We start from the raw sequence: 21,299 nt of genomic DNA, 5'->3' as shown, positions 1-21,299 counted from the left end.
CAAATGTATTGACATTTCAACAATTAAAGAGGAGGTCTTGATTTGTGTGGGCGTTAACTGCAGCGCCGGGGGCTTTTATACGGAAGTGATTCAGAATCTAATTTTGCAACAGGGGATAAATAAAAGGTATTCGAGGCTCACCTGTGTCCCATTGAGGCAGTGAATAGAGTCTGTTTGTGCACACTTCTGCTAAGAAATAGACTTTGAGATGCTTACTCAGTGGTTTGAGGCCAAATATGAGAGCTTGGCATGAATAAAAGGCCCATAGAAATGTGGCATAATGAGTTTTCTGTGGGAATACCTCATTTAAATCAATTTAATCATCTCACTTACAAGATGCGACAAAGGAATATGTATTTAATGAGCTCCTATATGCAAGAAGAAAAACAGGCATGGAGCCATGGTTAAATGAGTGGATTATGGCGCTGCTGGTCAAAGCCAAGAGTGGGACTTACTGACCCATTTAATGTCCACTTCCAGTGGAGCCGCATGTTGGATGTGACCCCATCCACTCCCCCATAATCCTACAAGAGATGATCTCGCCTCGACACGAGCGACGTTATTGGACTTGACAAGAACCCAACTGTCTGCCACACAGGGTCCAAACATCACGTTGATGCGATTGCATTCCATGACGGAGCGAATCATGTGACAGAGTTGTTTGCGCACTTGAGAAATTCGGAAGAAAAGGGAGTAGGATGGCAGTTGACAGTGTACATGCTTTGAAATCCTCCAGAAACGAGAAATCTGTGGTTAAATTAAAACCTGCAGATCCTTTTTTTTTTTTTTTCTTTGGAAAAAAAAGTCAAACAATTAACACAGCTCTAGCATCTACGTGAATAATTAGCCAAGCTCTGTTGTACAAACAATCATTTCTGCATGTGCTAAGCTTTCACATGCGATGATTTGAGCAAAGCTGAAATGTTCTTCTCAATTTGTATTTTACTTTTTAGCCTAGTGCTGTTAAAAACACGTACCTTTAACTTTTAACACTGCAAAAGCATTCTGATAGCTTGTTTCAGTGCCCAGTGAAGCAGGCTGTGAAACGAGCATCAAGATATCACAGAGAGGGCATCTAGTGACAGCCAGAAAAAAGTGCCATCATTTATGTGTCAACATCAGCCATGTGGGAGGACAAGTTTATTGACATCTTGATGATCATCCTGGACCACTCTCCCTTGCACTCATCGACTGCAGCTCAACATACATTAGTCAGCAGCAGGGCCAGGCTCATGTCTCATTTGTCAAGAACAGAGAACAGAGTCATCGTTGAAGTTAAAATAAAGATGTGTGAATACAGAAGCCCAGAGGAGCAAATATAGTATGTCAAGCAGTGTGTGTGTTTCTAAACAAAATCTACAGGAAGGGAAGTGGGCTCCGTAGGGTGCTCTGGAGGTCTGACTGTGTGAATAAACACACACGCAATAAAAAATGTATGTCTTATTTCAGGGCAGGATGCTGTTAAAGCCTGTGATTTCTCTATCGGTAATCAGTGTCCATTCAGCAAATGAATAAATCAATTGAGCATGCAGCCTGTCTATACACAGCTTATTCCAAGAATCCATAGCAGCTAAACTGAAAATAAAGGCTGTTGCTTGACTGCTTTATAATCAGTTTACGGTATATTGTATAAACACATGATGGCATGTCGAAACATGGTCCAATTTATTTGACTAAACAGCAGGAAAGGTGATATCATGACTACTTTTACAGCAGCTGTCTGCAAATGCAATGCACTGCTTAGAAGCAGCTCATTTGAATTCGCTCTGTGTGACATTATGTTTTGGGCATGACTAAAATAAGCAAACAGCTTCTGGTTGGAGCACATTCCTCAATTGCTCTAAATGTTCTTGTGATATGCAAATATTAATTGAAAAATCTGTCTAGTATCTGTGTTATTGGCAGTGGAGAAACTTCAAACATGTTATTCAGAGTTGGAAAAATAAAAATAAAATAGGTTTTTATCTTGTTCCCCATGATTGTTGCGGTACACTAGTCAATGCCCCCTCGGCATATTAATTTTGCTTTCCAACCTGGACTAGGTTCTTTGTTACAGTACAGCTTGCTTGTGCTAGATTGATGCTGTTTCACTGGCTGAACCCGATTTAGCAGCTCCAGCCCATGTCCTATCAATACAAAAGTGGACGAGCAAACACATTAATAAATATTGAGCTCTCGGATAATCTGTGGAAAAGTTGCTTGACCTCTGGAGCTCATCACTGACTGTGTTGAGCATTACATGGATTTAGGACTCTGGGTATGGAGGGGATTAGGATAATTACTGTTATTTTATTCTCAGGTTAAGGACTATCGCAGGCATAGGCTAGCTTCCCATCAGCTCTTGACAGCTAAATTAAAAACATACACTGCTGATGTGGCCCTGGATGGTTGATCCTTCTCCCTTGTGTCTGCCATTTCTTTCTCTCTTAGACGGAACTTTGAATCCTCATACTCTGCCTACAGAGTGTGAAACACTTCTTCTTCTTTTTTAATGGCCGATGGAGATTTGGAGTTTCAGCATCACTTGGGGAATGATCTAACCTTGCCCCAGGCAAGACTTTGCACCTGTCCGGGCATGTATGTTTCCAGCGGTGAAAGCATATATCGCTCTCCCTGTCATACTCTTTCTAAAAAAAAAGGATATGCTAGCAGGGATCCCTTGAGCCTTAGCACCAGGGACTCAGGGAATGCCCAGATGGTAAACCTCCCCAAATCCCCTAGATACTGATCCCTTATGATATGGTAACTGGCTGCGAGGTGTTGTTTACCACAGAGCCTGACTCACTTCACCCCCTGAGATGCTTTCCTACACTCCAAAGCTTCCGTAACATATCTAGCACATATTAGATTCTAAATTAAAAATCAGTCAGCTGTGACACTTCATACATAGATGGGGAATACCAAAGGAATATCAAAGCGGACTTGGCGACAACTACAATCGTGATCCCAGGAATGCATTTGAACTATATTGTCTGGAAAATAAATTATTATTGGGGCTGGGTTCTTACCATGTGCTGGATCAGGTGGGCCAAACTCCAGATTGTATCTCAGGATGTAAAAATTATTCCACACATAGAGCTGGTTATCTCGCGGATTGTAATCCACAGCTGCAATGTACTGGTACTGGTTGGGAAAGTGGATATCAACGTATTCCCCTCGGTTCTGTTTGGTATTGTAAATGTAATCGATCAGGCTCTTGCTGACCTCACTTTCATTGTCTTCATAGGTGGAGCGGACCACATAGAGTACTCCACAAATCATGAAGGCATTGGAGGCTGAGCGCTTGTCATAGGTTGTGTCCCAGGTAGCCTCAAATCGTAGCGTGTAGGGGTTTAACTGGCTGATTACGATCATGCCATTGTTCTGCTCGGTGGCATAGATCACCCACAGCCCATTCTCATCTACGGCCAGGTCAATGTCTGTTTTACCCCCCCACTTGTAGGGCGATGTGTCGTGGTAGTTGGCATTATTGATGATCGCCTCACCACTTTTGATTCGAGTCCGCAGGTCAAACTTCACAATGTTGCGGGTACGCTCCTTGTTGAAAAATACGGCCCCATCGTAGACCACAAATCCAGTCCCATCCACCCGGTGGGGCAGCTTGTAGGTGATGGTTTGCCGGGCATTTTGGAAGTCATCGAGGGAAGAATACTCAATGAGAGTGTCTGTCCTATAAGGAGTCCAAGGCATGAAGTAGATTTTGTCGCCAGCTTGCAGCGGGTCTTTGCACCAGGCGCCAGCTTGTTGCTCCGCTTCAAATAGAAAGGAAGGATCATCGACAGCTTTCAGAGTCCCAGGACAAAGAAAAACTAGTGATGGGAGAAAAGTAGAATAAGAAACAGACACAGGTTACAATGTGGAAAATAAAACCCATACAAAACTATATGTAATATCCTTATTATCTCTAATGTCTTGTTTTACAGGTTGTCCAACGAGGAGTGGGGACGGACACACAATAAAGAGTGGCCAAAACACAACTAACAGCTAAAGCCAATATTCACAAGCAGAATAAGGATTTTGGTTTTGGTTTGTGCATAGAAAGAAAAAAAGGAATAGGAAAGTCATTAAGCATAATGTTTAAATATATAAAGTAGTCTGAAACAAAAAGAAGCTTGGCCTCATAGACATTTACTGTTGGGAGTAGAACACAAATGAGGGGAAATAGAACAGAAACAAAACTTAACGAAACAATTGGTCCTGTAAACAAAAAAAAATGCAGCCAACTAAAGTCACTTGGCAACAGACGGGAGAGGTTATGAGAGAGCAGGAGTCAACAGTCTGCAAAATGTTTGTGTGTACCTTGACGTATCTCAGTTACACCCCCTATTCTACGGTATATACCTGAGAGGCTTGTCATTACGAAGTGGTGCAAATGTCACAGCCATTACATTTTTTTAAACTTTCAGTAAGGGTCTCTTGAGGTGTTTTGGTTGGTGCTCTGAGGCATATGAGGCATAAGAGTCAACAGAGAAAAGAGCAGCAAGTGGTCAGGTTAGAATAATGGGGAGAAGAGTGAGAAACGGGGGAGGGGGCTTGGAGAAAAAAGGGACAGTAGAAAGGGGCCAAGAAACACTGTTACCATGGCATGCTATGGAAAAGGGTTTGGAAGCCAGGCAATATGAGAATCTGCTGAGTAGCAAAAGCACCCAGGGAGAATGAGGAGAGGGAGGCCCTATGGTCTGCAGCCAATACACTCATTTACATATTTTGGCTGCTTGTGTGCCGTCTTTCTTATGGCCAATCTCACTTCCGTTGTTGCACTACACTGGCTGTTAACATTACAGTTGGGGAGATTCTGAAGACAAAGTTTGCTATGTGTTTGTAGGGGCCACCATGGGAAAATAGGTAGTTTACAACCAGATGCCACAAAACAAGGAGCTAGGGTTTGGATCGTGTCTGTTATTTACCTTTTTGCTCCACTTCTATTTTAAGCGTTGGAAGAGAGAATGAAAGGGGTGCAAGGGGAAAAAAAGAGATTAATATGAATTAAATGTCAACGCTACGATTACATATGCAGAAATACGTTATGAGACATGGACAAAGACGGGTACACCTATTCAGAAAAAGCAGGAAAGTTGTGAGTGACATACAGCCGCTAAGGTCCCGTCTTAGAAAAGGGGTTAGATAAGAATTAGATTACAATTGGTTTATGGCACAGTGGTGGATGGATTTTATGTTTGACTGCAATTATGTGATGTTGCAAATAGCATAATGTTATTTTTTGTAAAGTAACAATTCTTTAGATTTAGTTTTTTTTAGGCAGGCAATCCTGAGATTCACACAGGAGAAGGATCTCCCTTTAGTCATAAAAAATAATTATAGGCTAATAAAAAACATTCAGACTCAAAGCCATCGTGTGGATACAACAGTAAAGTGTCATTTATTGCATCATTACATTGATTTATGGTAATTATAATTTCACTGAACATCCCTTTGGATTTGTTGAACGAGTTGCTTTTAAACTTTGGCCTGTTTAAATCCATCCACCACTATGAACGTAACCTCAGGCCATTATAAAGAAAAAGTGCATTTTCAGTCATTTCTTTTTCATATTCATCTTCTTCTTTTTTTTAAAGAAAGAAAGCATGAGATAACTCTTTGCTATATCTTTGAAATAAATGTAGATTTGAATACAATTAAGATGTCATTTTACCAGTCTGGACAATGTAACACCTGAACAATACCTACAAATTCTTGGTCTAACACTCTAACCATACATTATCACTTTTGCAATTATAAAGCCATATGTACACAGAATAAAAACAGGCTAACTTTGGCCTTATCAACAAAGCAGGTAATCAGTCACTGAAGCAAAAGACATTATGTGCACTCACTGTCGAAACGTGTACTGAATCCACAGTACAACTCAGCACTTAATTTGTTATTTTGTGCTTTCCGACACACTTCTGCTATAAATTAGCCAACATCATCAAATTCATTCAAACAAGGCACCAAGAAGCATTACCCAGTCCATTCATAAGAGACGTTAATGGCTGATTTATAAAACATATGAGGATTACAAAGTTTAAAAAAGAATGCCTCATGCATTAAAGCATTGCATGATAATCACCCGTTTATTTGTAACTCAACTAAGTCAACAACAAGACTGAATATTTCTAGGAACATATTTATAAGAAATTCACAAAATATCTTCAGAAAAAAAAGGTTGTTTTAAAGCCTAGGTCAGACTGTCATGCTTTTTCCAATTCAGATAAACACTTTGTCTGATTGCTGTTCAATCAGCCAAATTGGCCAAATGTGAGGGAACAAAATGACACTTCATATATCTTCTCTGGTGCTGAAGCTACAGTTTACATGTATTCATTTATAAATGTAGTTAATTTAATGTCATCTACATGGGGACTGATTCAGGCAGATTGCTATTATAGTTGTAGTAGTATTTGTATCCAGTCATCAGACACAATGAAATCATTAAAAGCAATCTAGCCAGTATAAACAAAGTAATTTAGAGTGAGTTTTAGGTAATGACTGAATAGGCACAGGCAGAAGCATAATGCTCATATGATTTCAGTACAAAATAGCAACTTTTCTTTACTGATGGAGATGTTAATCTCTCAAATACAGACTGCATGCATCAGTTCTTTCGCCCTTGATCTACACTTCTATTGGTTTTTGTCTTTCTCAGATTTCAGTCTCGGATGGCTTCACAATACAAAGGCTCCACCACAGCGGGCCTGCTCGGATCAATGTTGAAATACCAAATGCACACATTTTGGGCCAGTTTGCAGCACGGGATAACGTGAGAAATCATAAGATCGCTTCCCCCCCTTTGAATCCTGCAACCCTCCAGCTTCAATTAGTGCAGGTTCATATCACAGTTTGAATCTGTTATATATTTGTTGAGTCTGACCTAGGCTTCAGTGACAAACAAATAGCAGTTGAAACTACAGAATCTGAAGGATCCGTAAATTAATGCACGCCATTCTGCAGACAAAGAAATTCAAGTGTGTTGCAGCTAACTAAGAGATCAAACATGGATGGGAAACAAACACATTAACAACAGTTGAGTTCTCAAAAGCCGCCTCAGCCACATAAAACACAGGAGGCAAGAAGAGGACAGAAAATATGGTGTGAAGGAACCTGGAAAGAAAAGGAGAAAACATGACTGAAGACCTGATGACGTTAGTGGAAATGTAAAAGAATTGAAATAGCAATCAGTATGATCAGAAATCAGTCAGTGGCAGAAGAGAGAGAGTCAGATAGCCGACGAGGTTTCCTGCAGATTGCACAGGGGAAGGGAAGAGAGTCAGTCACTTTCAATACAGCAACATTAAAACAAACAAACATGAGACACATGCCAACCCACACTAACCCCCAAAAACCCTAAACTTTCTCCACTACATATCACAGACGTTCTAGGGAATTCCTGCTTTCTATGAACTATTATTTATCGAATTATATTGACTATTAATAATCACTATGAATAATCAGGTGTTGTCTGCTGTCAACTGCAGACTCCGCTACGTAGTGACTCCAGTGTTTAATTTAAATTAAAGCATTATGTAAGCTACACTGAATATGGGAGAAACACTGAACACAAAAACCAAAACCCCAAAGGGGACCTACAAATCCTGCTGTTACAGCTTAACTTCAATTTTCATAATCTGGCCATCACTGTCACATGGAGCTGGGGGTTTACTAGCATTAGAATGTGAGGAAAAATGAACATTTTAGCATTGAGTACTGTTTATGCCAACTGGCAGCGACTCTACAGTTTTGCAAAGGGTAGAAAAGGGAAAGAAACTTTTTTCCCTCAGCATTTCTTCAAAAAAAAGCTTGTGCACAGCAGTCTTAATAAAGAAGTGTCTGCTTTTATGTTGCCTAATTCAATCAATTACTAAAGCCAATGTGAAGGCAATATTTACATCCTTGGCTGGAACATGAAGATAATGTTGCAAATGAGGGCAGTCCATGACAAGAACCAAGTTATGAAGCCAAGAGGATGAAATGTGGAAATGTAGGCAACTTGTTGCAAAAGCCACTTGCACAGAAGAGAGAGTAAATCCAAAATAGCTTGTGTGATTATACAAGGGCTTAGACAATAGAACAAATTAATTAAGTACCACATTACATTCAGTCAGTGACAGAGACGGAAAACAACTGTTTATCATATTATGTTATTAAGCTGCTGGTTATATATTTCATGGCACAGATAGATTTTGAGGGGCAGCAGCTACAAGTCAAAATGAGGACACTCGTCCCGTCGTTGATCAGCTTAATGGGGATTTAATACGTTGTCTTGCAAAACAACTCCTAAAGTCTTGTATCCCCGCAAATCCAGAAGATCCTAAGCTCCTGAACCACTGCAATGTTTTTAATCACAAATCTTGGTATTTGGCATGTGATCTATTCCAACTGTAGTCAGGTCTTTGCTATCCCATCTGAAAACTGTAGAGGGTTTGCTCTGGTGTGGAAAAGCTCAGTAAATCCCCTAAAATGTTCCTTTCTCTGCATTAGTCTGACTCGTCTGCATTAGTCTGAATGTTTAGGGTATCTGGATTTTATTTTGTTGGGGAAAGAGGAGACAAAGGATTGGTAAATGGGAAAAAAACATGACTTGCCTATAAATCACAATCTATAACAGGACTTGAGTGGGAAAGGCTGGACTGGGCTTGTGTGGACTGGATCAGACTGGGAGAACACTAAGCACTTACCAGGGCAGTCGCGATAGGATACATTCTGTGTTCTTGGTCCTATTCTGGTTGGGCATGGACCTTGAGAAGCAAAAAGATGGGGCTACAGACATGCATTTTTGAAACGGCTCAGAGTGAAGTGATGACCTGTTTGGAATTTTGTTTGATAGACCTTGCCCGGACTGAGAGTCCTTGGGCATATGTTTTTTTTTTTTTCCCACACTAAGTCGTTGTTGACTGTTTCCTTGGTGCAAGAAGGAGGCAAAAGACAATCATAACAGTGGGTGGACATGAGTGCACCTTGAGGCTAATCCCACTATTAAGGTTTGAGGTAAAACAGCAAGACATAGGATCAATACTTCACTTAACTATGAGGCGAGTAAAAAAAAAAACAAAGAAGCAAAAAAAAAAGCAGTTAGGCGTTTAGGATAAAAGCTACAGGATTTGACTTTGTTCAATAAGGTGGACTCAAAGACTCATTATTGCTTATTCCATTTTTAATTACAGGTCCTCGAAGCCTCAGAGAGGTTAACCTTTAAGTTGTAATGAGTTTCACCATCTAATGATGCTCACTAATGCATTCTGATTCAACACTGAGGGAAACGGCTTGGACAGGTATACTGGTAATGAGCAATGTATGAGAAATGTAGGTACTGCATTGCTTAATCTTTAGGGTAAACTTCCTTTTTGAGGTTTGTTTAGAAAATGAAACGCATCTAAAGACATCAGTGTACGAAATACATTTGAATCGACAAGAGCCACCTAATACTATCTTCCCATCACTCCCACTCTAATTATTTCAGTTCCACCTGATTAGTGATTCTGGCAATTCATCTAAATCTTTGTCATTAATCAGTTTGTAAAGGTTACATGGGGGAATTTCCTTCATAAATTGCAAATGAACATGACAGCTTAAAGGACAAAGGGGACTTTTAATTCAAAGGGCAATCTAAAGATTGTTTGGGAGCAATGAATATTTTAGCATCCAAGGAGCAGACAAAATGTTAACACTATCTCTTTAGGTGAAGTATTACCTTGTTGACTTACGAGTGGAGCCATTCTGTTCTGTTACATAATGAAACATCTGTTAACATATTGCAACACCTGTTATATGGATGTGTATTAAGCCATCAAGGTGAGCTTTGCTTTGCGCCTGATAGACTTCTCTGTGCAAGACTTGAGTAATAAAACACTCGCTTGCCATCATTGAAAGTCAGCGTGACTTCCTCTACCCTCCCTCTATTCTGCTACCTCATAACAAGGCACGACGCTCGGCTGGAAACACGGTGAGCACATCAATAATAAAGGCAGTACAGAAAAAGGACCAAAGGGTTTTACAGGTCATATTTCATGAAAAGTTCATGGTGTGACACAGAAGAAGAGACAGAGGAAAATGATGCTGGCAGGTGTTAGAGCAGACTGTCTGGACAAGGATAGGGTATGATACTGAAGAGAGAGAGAGAGAGAGAGAGAGAGAGAGAGAGAGAGAGAGAGAGAGAGAGAGAGAGAGAGAGAGAGAGAGAGAGAGAGAGGGCAAAGAAGAAGAGGATGGGAGTGAGGGGGAAAAGGGAGGAGAGGGAGATTTTTCAACTCAAGGCAGAAGGGTCAAACTTACTGTAGGGCACACACTCATACTGGACCTCCAGGTACTTGTAGGTCCCTGGGCAGGGGTCAGGGAAGACATCCGAACCAGTGATCACAATGCACTGTGTCCGATTGTTACATCTGAGAGGGGGGAAACAAAGACACGGAAACAAACTTAGCAACAATAACAAACAAAGTAAATAGTCAAAGGAATTAAATGCAAAAATGTGGGAGTGGAGCACAGACATGCAAAAACACATGTTCTTGACTCCTGCTCAGGGAGGAACATTGTCAAATCCCCCAACAAAGAACTGTACTGCCATTACCATGTAGCAATGCTGGTCTGTTAGCTCAACGGCCAACTCCATTGCATCAGTGCTTGCCAATTGGGGCTTCTGTATTTCTTTGTGAAGCACTTGGATAATCTTGTGTGTGCGTGTGTGTGTGTGTGTGTGTGTGTGTCGGTGTGTGTGTGTGTGTGTGTGTGTGTGTGTGTCTGTGTGTGTGTGTGTGTGTGTGTGTGTGTGTGTGTGTGTGTGTGTGTGTGTGTGGTTATACACACAACTGCTCTTTTGCAATTGGAGCAAACTGTGAATAAAATGAGATTTGGGATTAAATGAAATGTACACAAACAGCACAAATCAATGCAACAAATATTGGTGGATAAGAGATAAAGACTTATTCACACCGGACTGCAATTGCATGGGGACCTCATGTGATTTTGGAATTTGACCCCCCACATCTGTTTTTGGTGGGGCGCATTTGCACGGGATAAACAAAGTCTGTGTTTCACTCAAATGTCCCGTCTTATTGATCGGAGCTTGCTCCTTCTCTGAATAGGTCTACATGCTGAGTAGCTAGATGAGGCACTTGAAATTGCACCCAAAATGCCATCAAAGGTCTCATTAATGATTTCTACTGCAGCCTCTATAATTCTCGATCCAGAAGAGCAGAAATATCAAACATGCTAATTAAGGCATCTTTAAAAAAATTAAAAATTAAATTCAAACAATGAGAATCAGCTTTGGGTTTCTCAAAATGTGTGTCAGTTATTGTACCTTTTTTTTTTTACCCATTAAGAACAGAGACAACCTATATATAATAATTAGAAATCACATGGAGAACATAAGGTTTTATTAGCTATCACGTATATACATTTAGTTTTTTTTCTCTTTCATTTCAGCAGCCATGCGAAACAGTGTCAAAAGTTAATTTGGGCAACTGCCTTGAACATCTGGAGAGCAGACATTCTAATTGAGCCTGTAGTGTGCTCCGAAGCTCAGGGGAATTGCAGGTGACCGCCCTTTCGCTGTACTGAAATCATGATAATGACATCTATACCCCCAGCAAGCCATCCCTGCTACCAAGGGGACTTAAAATTCTATTGGCAACGTGAGGAGCCAGATCAATAAGTCTGTTCTGCTGATTTAGCAGGGACCAGAGATAATATTCTTATTTCTATCACAGACCAGTGCGCCCATTTACAGCAGATCATTGGAAAATGTATTACTGGTTGTGCTTTGGGTTTTGCCTTTGTTTTGGGCCGCTCTGTGTCCAAATGTTATTAATATAATATTAGGTAGCGGGGTGGAACAGTGGAGAGTCGCTTACTGTTGGGATAGTATTGAACACACGCAGAGGGGGCTGGAAGTTGTTAAAAACAACCACAACAAAAATGATTCAGCAACTTAAACAATCAGCTCGTGTTTAAATAAATGTTTTTAATAAAACACAAAATCACAATAACGGGAACGACTTAATTACTTTTTCTTTTTTTTCCACGCACAGAAGCAGATTATCTCCATGTTCTATTTCTCCCAATCAGCATGTATACCAATGAAAACATTTTTTTTTGTTTTGCTTTTGGCAATGTTAAAGCAGTGTATTATATCACAGAGCCATAATGACACATATTTGTGTCAATATCTGAGTTCAGTGAAGGTCTCAAGGGGCATCTCACTTTATTAATGACCTTCATATATGAAAACAGATGAGAAAATCAGCATATTGTATTTGTTTTTATGGAAATGAATTACTGTTTTGGAATTAAAACATGCACCTCATGCTGGGCGCATAATACGCTGCCTGTTCTTGTAGGTAGTATTTCATGACTCTGCAGCACTTTCCATATATTATATGGTCACTTTGATGATTCTGTCCCCTTGCTCATGCATAAGCATATCATGCAGGAGCAATATAAATTACAGTGCTTTATCTAACAGATTCCAATGAGAGCGGGAAATGACTGCCTGGTTTATATTAGGCATATGAAACAGAATGATATCAAAAATAAAATTCATGACACTAATGAGACATAGGCCTGCCATCGTTTCTCAGGCAAATGTATTAAACAACAGGACATAAGCACTGGGGAAAAAAACACCTCATATTTCTTTTGAAACAATGTTGACATAAGTGTTGATAGCTCTTTCTGATATATTGCCCTAATTTTAGAGCTGTGGAGAAGGAGCGCCCTGATCTATGGGATTGTTTTACTCCGATTCCTTCACATCTGTGAAACCTTGGGCATCTCCTGAGACCAATTGAAGAAGCCCTAATGACTTCTTCTATAATCCTAGCCCTCAATTTGAGAGAGAACATGTAATTGAAAAATTCTTCCATAAAAAGTTCAGCATTCGGGCCTGCCAGGGCACAGGTCTCAAAGTGCACACTAATTAAATACATGTAAAATATGATATCTCTGACTATCTTTTGATAGTCTGAGGCTATATAGTAATTAATCATGTACATAATGAATATTAAGTCAAAGGAAGCTTTTCTCCACTTCCCTCCAGAGTGAAACATTCTATTTCTATAAATACTTTGACTGCTAAGGATTTCACTGAAGAAGAAAATGGAAAGTATTAATTTATGTTATCTTGTAATGCAAGAGAAAGAATATTTAGCTAGTCGGTAAAGGAGCTCCGTATAAAGTCAAGTTACCCTTTTTTCTAGGACCAACGTTACCCAGTTGTTTGGGAAAATGTCTGTATTACAATTATATCAAGAACATATACAGTGCCTTAATATTTAAAATAAATTGACAAAAAGGTACTATGATATATTTAATTAATAATAAATAATAGTTAGAATTGTCAGTGATAAAAAAAAATAATAATAACAAAAATAGTCTTGAAGTAAAACAAAAATAAGGGCAGGGTGGAACTACTTTCTGCTTTGATTGCCTCCATTTCCCCTACCAGCCTGTTAATCACACTGAAGTATTCCAAATGTAATCCCATCACATCTCTGACCTTTTGGGAGAGGCAGAAATCAGTACAATTAGAGTGTCACAGAAAATGCAGCTTGGATATGATGCAAATCTCCTTTAAAAATGAGCACTCCCTGCTGACAGCGTGAAGGGGTGCGAGGAGATGTCAAGAAGGTGTAACGCATAGCACTCCTGATACAATGTATCCATATGCAATTTAACCTCTTTCACTGCAATCATAAAGCATGTCAGAGCGATAATTTGACATGAAGATAATGTGCTAAGTGAATAATAAATTGACTTGATTATACTATAAAATGCTGACTACACATCTTAGTCACAATTGGCCAATATAAACATAGCTATTCAAAATCTCAAATATCGATTTTTGCCAAAAGATCCAGTATTGTTGGGTTAAATATAATTTAATAGGCAAAAGGCTCCGCAAAAAAAAATCAGAAGAAAAAAATCATTGTGAATAGTCTTGTGCTTTTAAATTGAACCAGTTTGGACAGTCATGCAGGTCTCTCCGGGTGTGACACATCATGTGCTGCTCATGTGACACAGCCAGTTTAGACTAAAGGCAACATGCTCCTAATTGCCGAATCCTAGATTGTTTTGCCCCCACTGCTCAATGTTCTATCTCTCAACCCTCCATATCGTTCAGGAAGCCTAAGCAGCCACTTGTAATTCAGAATATTTAAAAAAAATAGCATAAGCAGCAGAACAATCGCCGTGTAACTGGAGGAGAAAAGTGACATGAGTGAGGAGAGCACATTACAGAAAAAGGCACAATCTACTTCCTGGTGCTCCCAGTTTGAATTTCAATCAAATTAGCGTCTCTTAAACTCAAAGTGACCCGTCTAGCTCCATTTCATCTGAAACGCTGATGAGGTTCATGGCACAATTATCAAGGCAGACATCTCTCTCAAGAGGCAAGCCTGTTGATAGCAGACAGGCCATTGACAAATTAAATCATTTCCAGGGCCACAAAATGGCGGCAAAATAAACAATCTGCTGCAAATAGGACACACAACACACACACACAAACACACACTAGATGTATAATCAAGTCCAATATCAGTATATTTAGAGCGTTTTCTATCGAAGGGGGTGGCCCAATAATGTTTCAGGAAACAGGTCGTTAGAAATTAGCCATTAGCATCCTGCTTTCAACTTCAGGTCTGACCCAATATCCGGGTAAGACATCCCAGAAACTTGTAATTACTGTCATGTGCTTGTGTTTATGCTATATTTACTGGAGCTGCCAATGGTGCTCAACGGGGGGATTCCTGGCTCTTACAGACTCAGGAGGAAGACTGTCTGACTCACATCCGTCCATCTCACCTATTGATTTTTAAACCAGCATAGGTATATTGCTATGCCACTGAAGTCAATGGAAATACTATTGTGACATTTTGCAGGTCTAAATGTGACCTTTATGAAGACACTGCTCGCACACCTACGCTTGAAGCCACACGGGAACAGCTTAAAAACAACAATATTAATGTCCTGGAGTGGCCGAGTCCAGATCAACTTACTCAACTGGACTCAAATAAACTGACATGGAAGCTGGAGAGTACTAATGCAAACACATATTTTGCCTTTCATATTTGTAATTATTCACTTTGACTTGAAAGAGTCTTTTTTTTCTGTTGATCAGAAGTTAAAAATGTTGTTTCTTTTTAAAGATAGACACATTACATCAACTTACATTCATACTACAAAACAATAAAACATGAAAGCTTCAAAGGGGTGTAAATACTTTTTTACACGCAGTGTATGTGACCTTTTTAAACACAAGCACAATGAAATGCTGTTAGAGACATTTAATTGTGCTTTTAGATGTCTGATGCATCAAACTGTATGTAGCCTGTCACATTAATATTTACACATTGTACATTTTAAAGATTTTAAAAACATTGGTGGAAAAATTGCAACTCACAGACATCATTAGTAATATTAATATTGACAAATAGGGGTTGGCCATATGGCTTAAAAATGTCTTAGTACATGTGACTTTATATTGTGATATTGGTAAATTGTCTGGAAACTCAAATACATTTATGGAGAAGAAGAAAAACACATGGTGTGTTTGTCTTTGGCAAATCCAGCCAATTAAACACCAGACAAATATAGATACATCATCACATTGATGCAAACATCCTATAAAAGCAGTCCTGCATATTGACTAACGATCAAACACATCGAGAAATGTTAAAGCGATAGCTACCGAGCTAAAGATCATTAGTATATACGGCCATATTTCCCAACCCTATTGTCATAGTATTGTAACCCGATATAACATATTTGTCAGTATACCTACCTAAATGCAAATTAAATTGTATTATTTGATTCCATAAGTGTTATTTGTTGGTATAAGTCACGCTTTATATTATTTTACATTTAGCACATCATCACCAATATAGTGTGGAGCAGAGAGCAGTTTCATGGCTCATGAACTTGTATACACCCCAAGCTTAATCTGGATCTTTATGAAATCTTAATCTGCTGCGCTTTAAATAAACACTAACACTGTGTGTACAGAGAGGAAGAACAAGGCGGTGTGCTGTCAGGCGGCAGCAATGGAGCTCCTCGGAGAGCCTTGCAAGCAGTCCTGTCACGGATATAAATAGTGTAAGCAGCATCATTTAGTCTCCAGAACTGCCTCGCATTTATTGACAATTGCATGCTAACATTACTGGGTAATTTCAACATTACAAGTCAGCTGTTAACAACCCTATTAACTTAATAATGTTTGTAAAAATCTGTCATATTGAAGCTGATGATATCTTTAAAAAGAAAAACTTTCAAATACCCAATGGTGAATGGTAATGATCATTTTAATGATCGTTATTAACTAACTAGATGTCCTCTAATCCCGCTAATGAATTTCAGATTGTCTGTTAGAGAGCATTCTGCTTTGATCATTCTTGTCAATGATATGCTCCTCTGAAAACCCACGATCCACAGGCACGGCAGGACCCAGCCATGTTATGTTACAGCAATCAATGCTCTTGTTATCGAATACTGACAATGAAGCTCATTACTCAAGGAGAAATCCATAGATGTAAACCACTTATTCATACTCTATATCATCATATGTTCTTTTTTTGTGACTGATTTGTCAAGATGTGTCATTGTCATCTTTACTACATCAAGCTACTGCGATAAGGACTGGCCAAGTAAGCATCAGATGCTTAGTGCGAGCGCAAGTAAATGTATTACAAAGGAAATATTCAAATACATTTAATTACAGGTTTAATCTAGAAGAAGCTATCTGTGTGGTAAGAATGTGTTGTGGTTGCACTCATTATCATTATCATCAATGCGGATGAGGAAATGTAATTATTAGGAACTAAAATCCTGAAAAGATAATAAAAATCACCTCGCTGAATATCATTATCAATGAATTAATTATTTCAAACTGTACTGCCAGGCAGTTTCACATCTGCCGGGGAGGTGTCCACGTGAAAAATTCCTGTACAGATTATCACCCACTTGAGTCAACTAATTGCTTGCAGCTGAATGTTCTAATTGAGCCACAACTGTCCTTAGGCTATTTTCATAAAATCATTGTGCTCATGAATATAATATGCCAGCCAGATATAAACACAACGTGGAGTGCCAACGGGATCTATCAAACTCAGTGAAGCCTCGATCCAATTCTCCACACTTCAGGACCACATTAATTTCAAATGTTTAAAAGTGAACACAGATTTCCACACAAGTGCTAATGTGATTTTTCCAACACACTTAAGCTAGTAGTAGGCCAGGGTAATTACGGCAAGAAATAATTCGGTCTCTTCAATCTTCTTGATGGAGACTGTACAGTAGGAAATACTCCTTCCCTCCCCCATACACAGTGTGTGTAGTGGGTCGCCCCACGTATGGAACATTTCAGCTGGGTTAGCCTCAGCAGGAGCCTGAGCGCAGACCAGAGTTTTGAAGTTTTGAAGTGAAGAGCTCAGACCTTAAAACAAACACAGCATTCCAAATAGGCAACAAAAAAATCCCTACATTTCTCGTTTGAGAATAATTATTTTTTGGCAGCCGAGGCATTACATTTACTTCCTATTTTAGTCTATTGCTGTAAATAAATGGAAAAATGGCACTAATTAGTCCCATATGCAATCATACAGCGTTTGTCAAGCTGTCTTTGAATCTATTTTCAGGACAAAGGACTGTTTAAGTTGCACTGATTACGCAAACACTGCTTTTATGATATAGACCTACAAAAGGAATTAATCTGTGCACCCTAAGGTCCCGGAGAAACGCAAGTTAGAGCGCCTTTAGCTTCTAGTGCTGTGACGTTTTGAGCGGTGTACAGTTACAAGAGGGATTTAAATCAAATCCTTCACATTTGATTGGACAGCAAAGAGTGGGAGTTTAGAATGTAGCACATTAGCTACAGAGGACTGTGGATCCACACACACCTCTCTTGTCGCAGATTGATGGATGTAATCACATAATTGGCAGAAATTTGTTAGTTGATTTTAATATAAACATATGAAGAAATTGATTTTCTTTGGCAGATTTAGCTAAATAGGTGCACAATATGACGGGGGATGTGATCTAAATAGTTTTTAAAAAAAGCATTTTTAATTTCACCTCGACTTTAAAATCAATGGCTTGATTTACATAATAACACGCATTGTTCACGGGGATTTCTCTCACCAGAACTTTCACACTGACAAAAAATGATCTATGTATGGAACTTTATGTAAATATATGCCAGTCACTTCTTTATATCCGATGATCTCTTTTAGATGTCTTCCTGCGGTGTCACATGTGAACTCTTGTCCGCTTCTTTTAGTGTGATGTTTGAACCCACACACCAGACAGAGATCCTTTTTATCACAGGACTTTTTTTTTTCTTTTTTCGAACACACACATTTCTCTCTTTGCTTTGCGTACAATAGCTCAGCAGTGACATTGAAATGCTAAAAACACATTTAAAATAACATCTGAACTACGTCCTCTGGCACTCTCTAGATATGCGTATGAGGAATGCGCCAAGAGTTTGAACCGGAGTCCTCTACAGACGCTGGTGGAGTACGTTTTCTAGCAAACTGTTTGGGATTTGTTGTCAGGTGGCTCCTGCTGGATCAGTATTTGTGCTTCAGTGGACTGTTTTTGTAGGAGCGAGGTTGAGGGCAGCTTAATGCACAGGGCCGCAAGCAGGGAGCAGGAAGGCTGCAGCCTTTCAAGAGAGACAATGTGAGTCAGCTATCTGACTTCATCAAATAGGGCTTGACAACAAACCCCCTGAATACAAGTGCTCTACTGTTTTATTTCATTATTTCTTTTTATTTCCCAAGGCAGCTTGCCAGAGTTGCTGACGGTCTCATACCATCCAATTTCTCTCTCTGTGGCACTCATATGTCATTCCATCCCGTGCACTTTGGCTCGGATGGCATCCCTATGTGACAACTGGTCTCATGTATAAGGTCTCATGTATACGGTGTAAGCAGTGGAACCCTACTGAGTTGCATGTGTGTGCGCAAGTCAATGCACCTTCATGGGTTTGCTTTCCAATTCCACAATAAATCATCCTTCTTTGCACATGAGTGATAGCTACAGAGACAGCAGCTTTAAAATATGGGACTTCTCTGTGGTCAGTGATCAATCCATAAGGCTTGCCTGCCAAGAGCCTACCCTTAATCTGACCAAGAGGATTTACCAAAGGGCCCAAACAGAAAGTCAGTATCTTAACGTTAAGGAAATGCCACTGGTGGAAGAAATATTAACATCATTTATTTAAGTAGCAACAAAACGCTATAAAAAGGTTTTCTCTTTCATGTAAAAGTCCTGCGATCAACATTAAATAATGCAGATGTTTTATCATCATAATGTACTTAAAGTATAACATTTAAAAGCAGTCATTATGCCGATTTATTTTTAGAATTATTACATTATATTATGATTTATTCATCAACATTTAAGCAGTACTTTACATTTGTAGTTGGTCGAGCTGGAGCAAGTTTTTACTATTTAATACACTGCTACACTGGCTAGTTTAACTTTAAAAGTTACATTTATTTTATAAATTGATCATATGCTTTATAGGTAATTATTGAAATGTGAAAATTAACTATAGCTGTTAAATATCTGTCGTGTATTTGAGTTAATCTACTTAGTTATTTTTCACCACAGGGAAAAGCACATTTTGTACTGAACTGCCAGATGTAGGTAACTAATGTCACTGCATCTGGAATCCTAATATTTACATGTTATTGTTTAAATCTGATGCAGTAAACAAGACAATACAAAGCCTGAAAAGCATTCCAAAGAGTTTGATCTACTAATCTATAAAAGCTATACTAGTTTGCTAGCTATACCACAATAAGATCACTTTTTATATCAAAAGCCAGAGGGTACTTTTGTGTTTGGAATCAAATCATAATGTATGATCCTCGTAATTTATGATTGGATTGACGACATATTAACTTTTTACAAAAAGAAAATGCTTTAACATATTTTAAACCTTAAACTTATTTGTCCTTATCTATCTCTTTGTGTTAGAGACACAAACAGCAAACACTAAATACATTAAATGGATTTTGCTAAGAGCAAGTGGCCCAGCTTCACTAATAAGGCAAACAGTGATAGACTAATGTTAGCGTACTCAAGGTAATGTATTCAATAGAGTAAATTACAATACACAGAATAATCATGACGAATCAGTAAAGACTGAAAATTACTTTTTGTTTTTGGTGTCTGTTTTGAGTTTATTTGCTCTCTGACTCTGATTTCTTATTGTTCGGGTTCATCTGTCTCAGTGGGCGCTAACGTTAATGTCTTCTAGGTTATCGATACTGACAGGCTGCTGTTGCATTTGTCTTTACTTCACACTTACATTCACTTTCGCTATATTCGATGGAGTAAATCAATCCGACTGCAGCGAGGTTATTCTCCTTGGCGGAAGATTTTATTCCAAAGCCGAGGGATGCAGAGGATTTTTTAAGCACATGAAAAATGGATGCCAACAGGGGCAACCAGACTAAATGAAATGGTTGACAGCGGTCTGTATCTGGTTGCTCAGGGCAACTAGGCAACCGTTACTGTAGAGCCCTGTCAATTATTTTCTTAGGGTCCTGTAACTTTGGCAGATACCCTTATTTTGTGATCGTTTGTTTTGGTGCTGCACAGAGACGTCTGCGGTTTTACCTTTGTGACATGATCTTGTAGGCATCTGGAAGATAGCAGTTGACGTTCTCCATCTGGAAAGGGTCGGCGTCGCAGATCTTGTCATCTGTTCGGCCATAGTTGGCACTTTCGATCATTATGACATCACTTCCTGGACAGCGCAGATCGATGGGGTAACCCTCACAAGACAGCTCTCTCCGTACTAAGCCAAATGGCAGGGCGGCTCGACTAAACCCTGAGGGAGAAGAGAGAGAGAAAGAGCGCTATCAGTGCAAATCGAAGGGAGATGTGTAGTTGAGCTGACACAGAGGAAGACGGCATGAAAGGGAGAAGACACAGGATATCAGAGCTGGATGTGCTGGGTATATATAAAAGCAGCATTTTGAAGGCTGTAACTGTTTAGCAAGATGAATCACGCTGATATGTGGATAGTGAACTCTGGATTGGAGCACTAGCCTGACATATATCGGCGTATTGAGTGAACATTTCAGATCTCAACCGCACCAGTGAGCTAATAGTATTAGTATGTCATCCCCATGCCTAACTGGTCCTGGAGAAAATCGATAATTGTCATTAAAGTCTAGTTTGTCGGTTAAAACGTCTGGAGCATTGTAACCCCACACGACCTTCTATGTACAGTAAGCACAACACCAATAACCAAACCCAACAGCTGATGTGATGGTAAAAAAAAATATATATAT

The 21,299-nt window shown here is 39.3% G+C and overlaps 1 protein-coding gene across 13 annotated transcripts in view; it reads right to left on the bottom strand.

The window, feature by feature from the left end:
- adgrl2a (adhesion G protein-coupled receptor L2a) overlaps positions 1-21,299 on the bottom strand; it is a 90,806-nt gene that overhangs the window by 31,958 nt on the left and 37,549 nt on the right. For 6 of the 13 annotated variants that reach the window (XM_029429005.1, XM_029429001.1, XM_029429003.1 and 3 more), the window contains 4 exons: positions 20,620-20,833; positions 10,270-10,379; positions 4,908-4,922; positions 3,009-3,809 (listed from right to left, as the gene is read on the bottom strand). In XM_029429005.1, coding sequence (XP_029284865.1) covers positions 3,009-3,809; positions 4,908-4,922; positions 10,270-10,379; positions 20,620-20,833 — 1,140 coding nt within the window. Of the gene's footprint in view, positions 1-3,008; positions 3,810-4,907; positions 4,923-8,675; positions 8,736-10,269; positions 10,380-20,619; positions 20,834-21,299 lie in introns of all 13 variants that reach the window. The other 7 variants (XM_029428995.1, XM_029429004.1, XM_029428996.1 and 4 more) reach the window with 2 other exon arrangements.

The sequence above is a fragment of the Cottoperca gobio genome, chromosome 4 (genome assembly GCF_900634415.1).
Source record: "Cottoperca gobio chromosome 4, fCotGob3.1, whole genome shotgun sequence".
Classification (NCBI taxonomy): domain Eukaryota; kingdom Metazoa; phylum Chordata; class Actinopteri; order Perciformes; family Bovichtidae; genus Cottoperca; species Cottoperca gobio.
The sequence above is the reverse complement of the archived record's forward strand: the minus strand, read 5'-3'. Positions and strand labels throughout refer to the sequence as shown.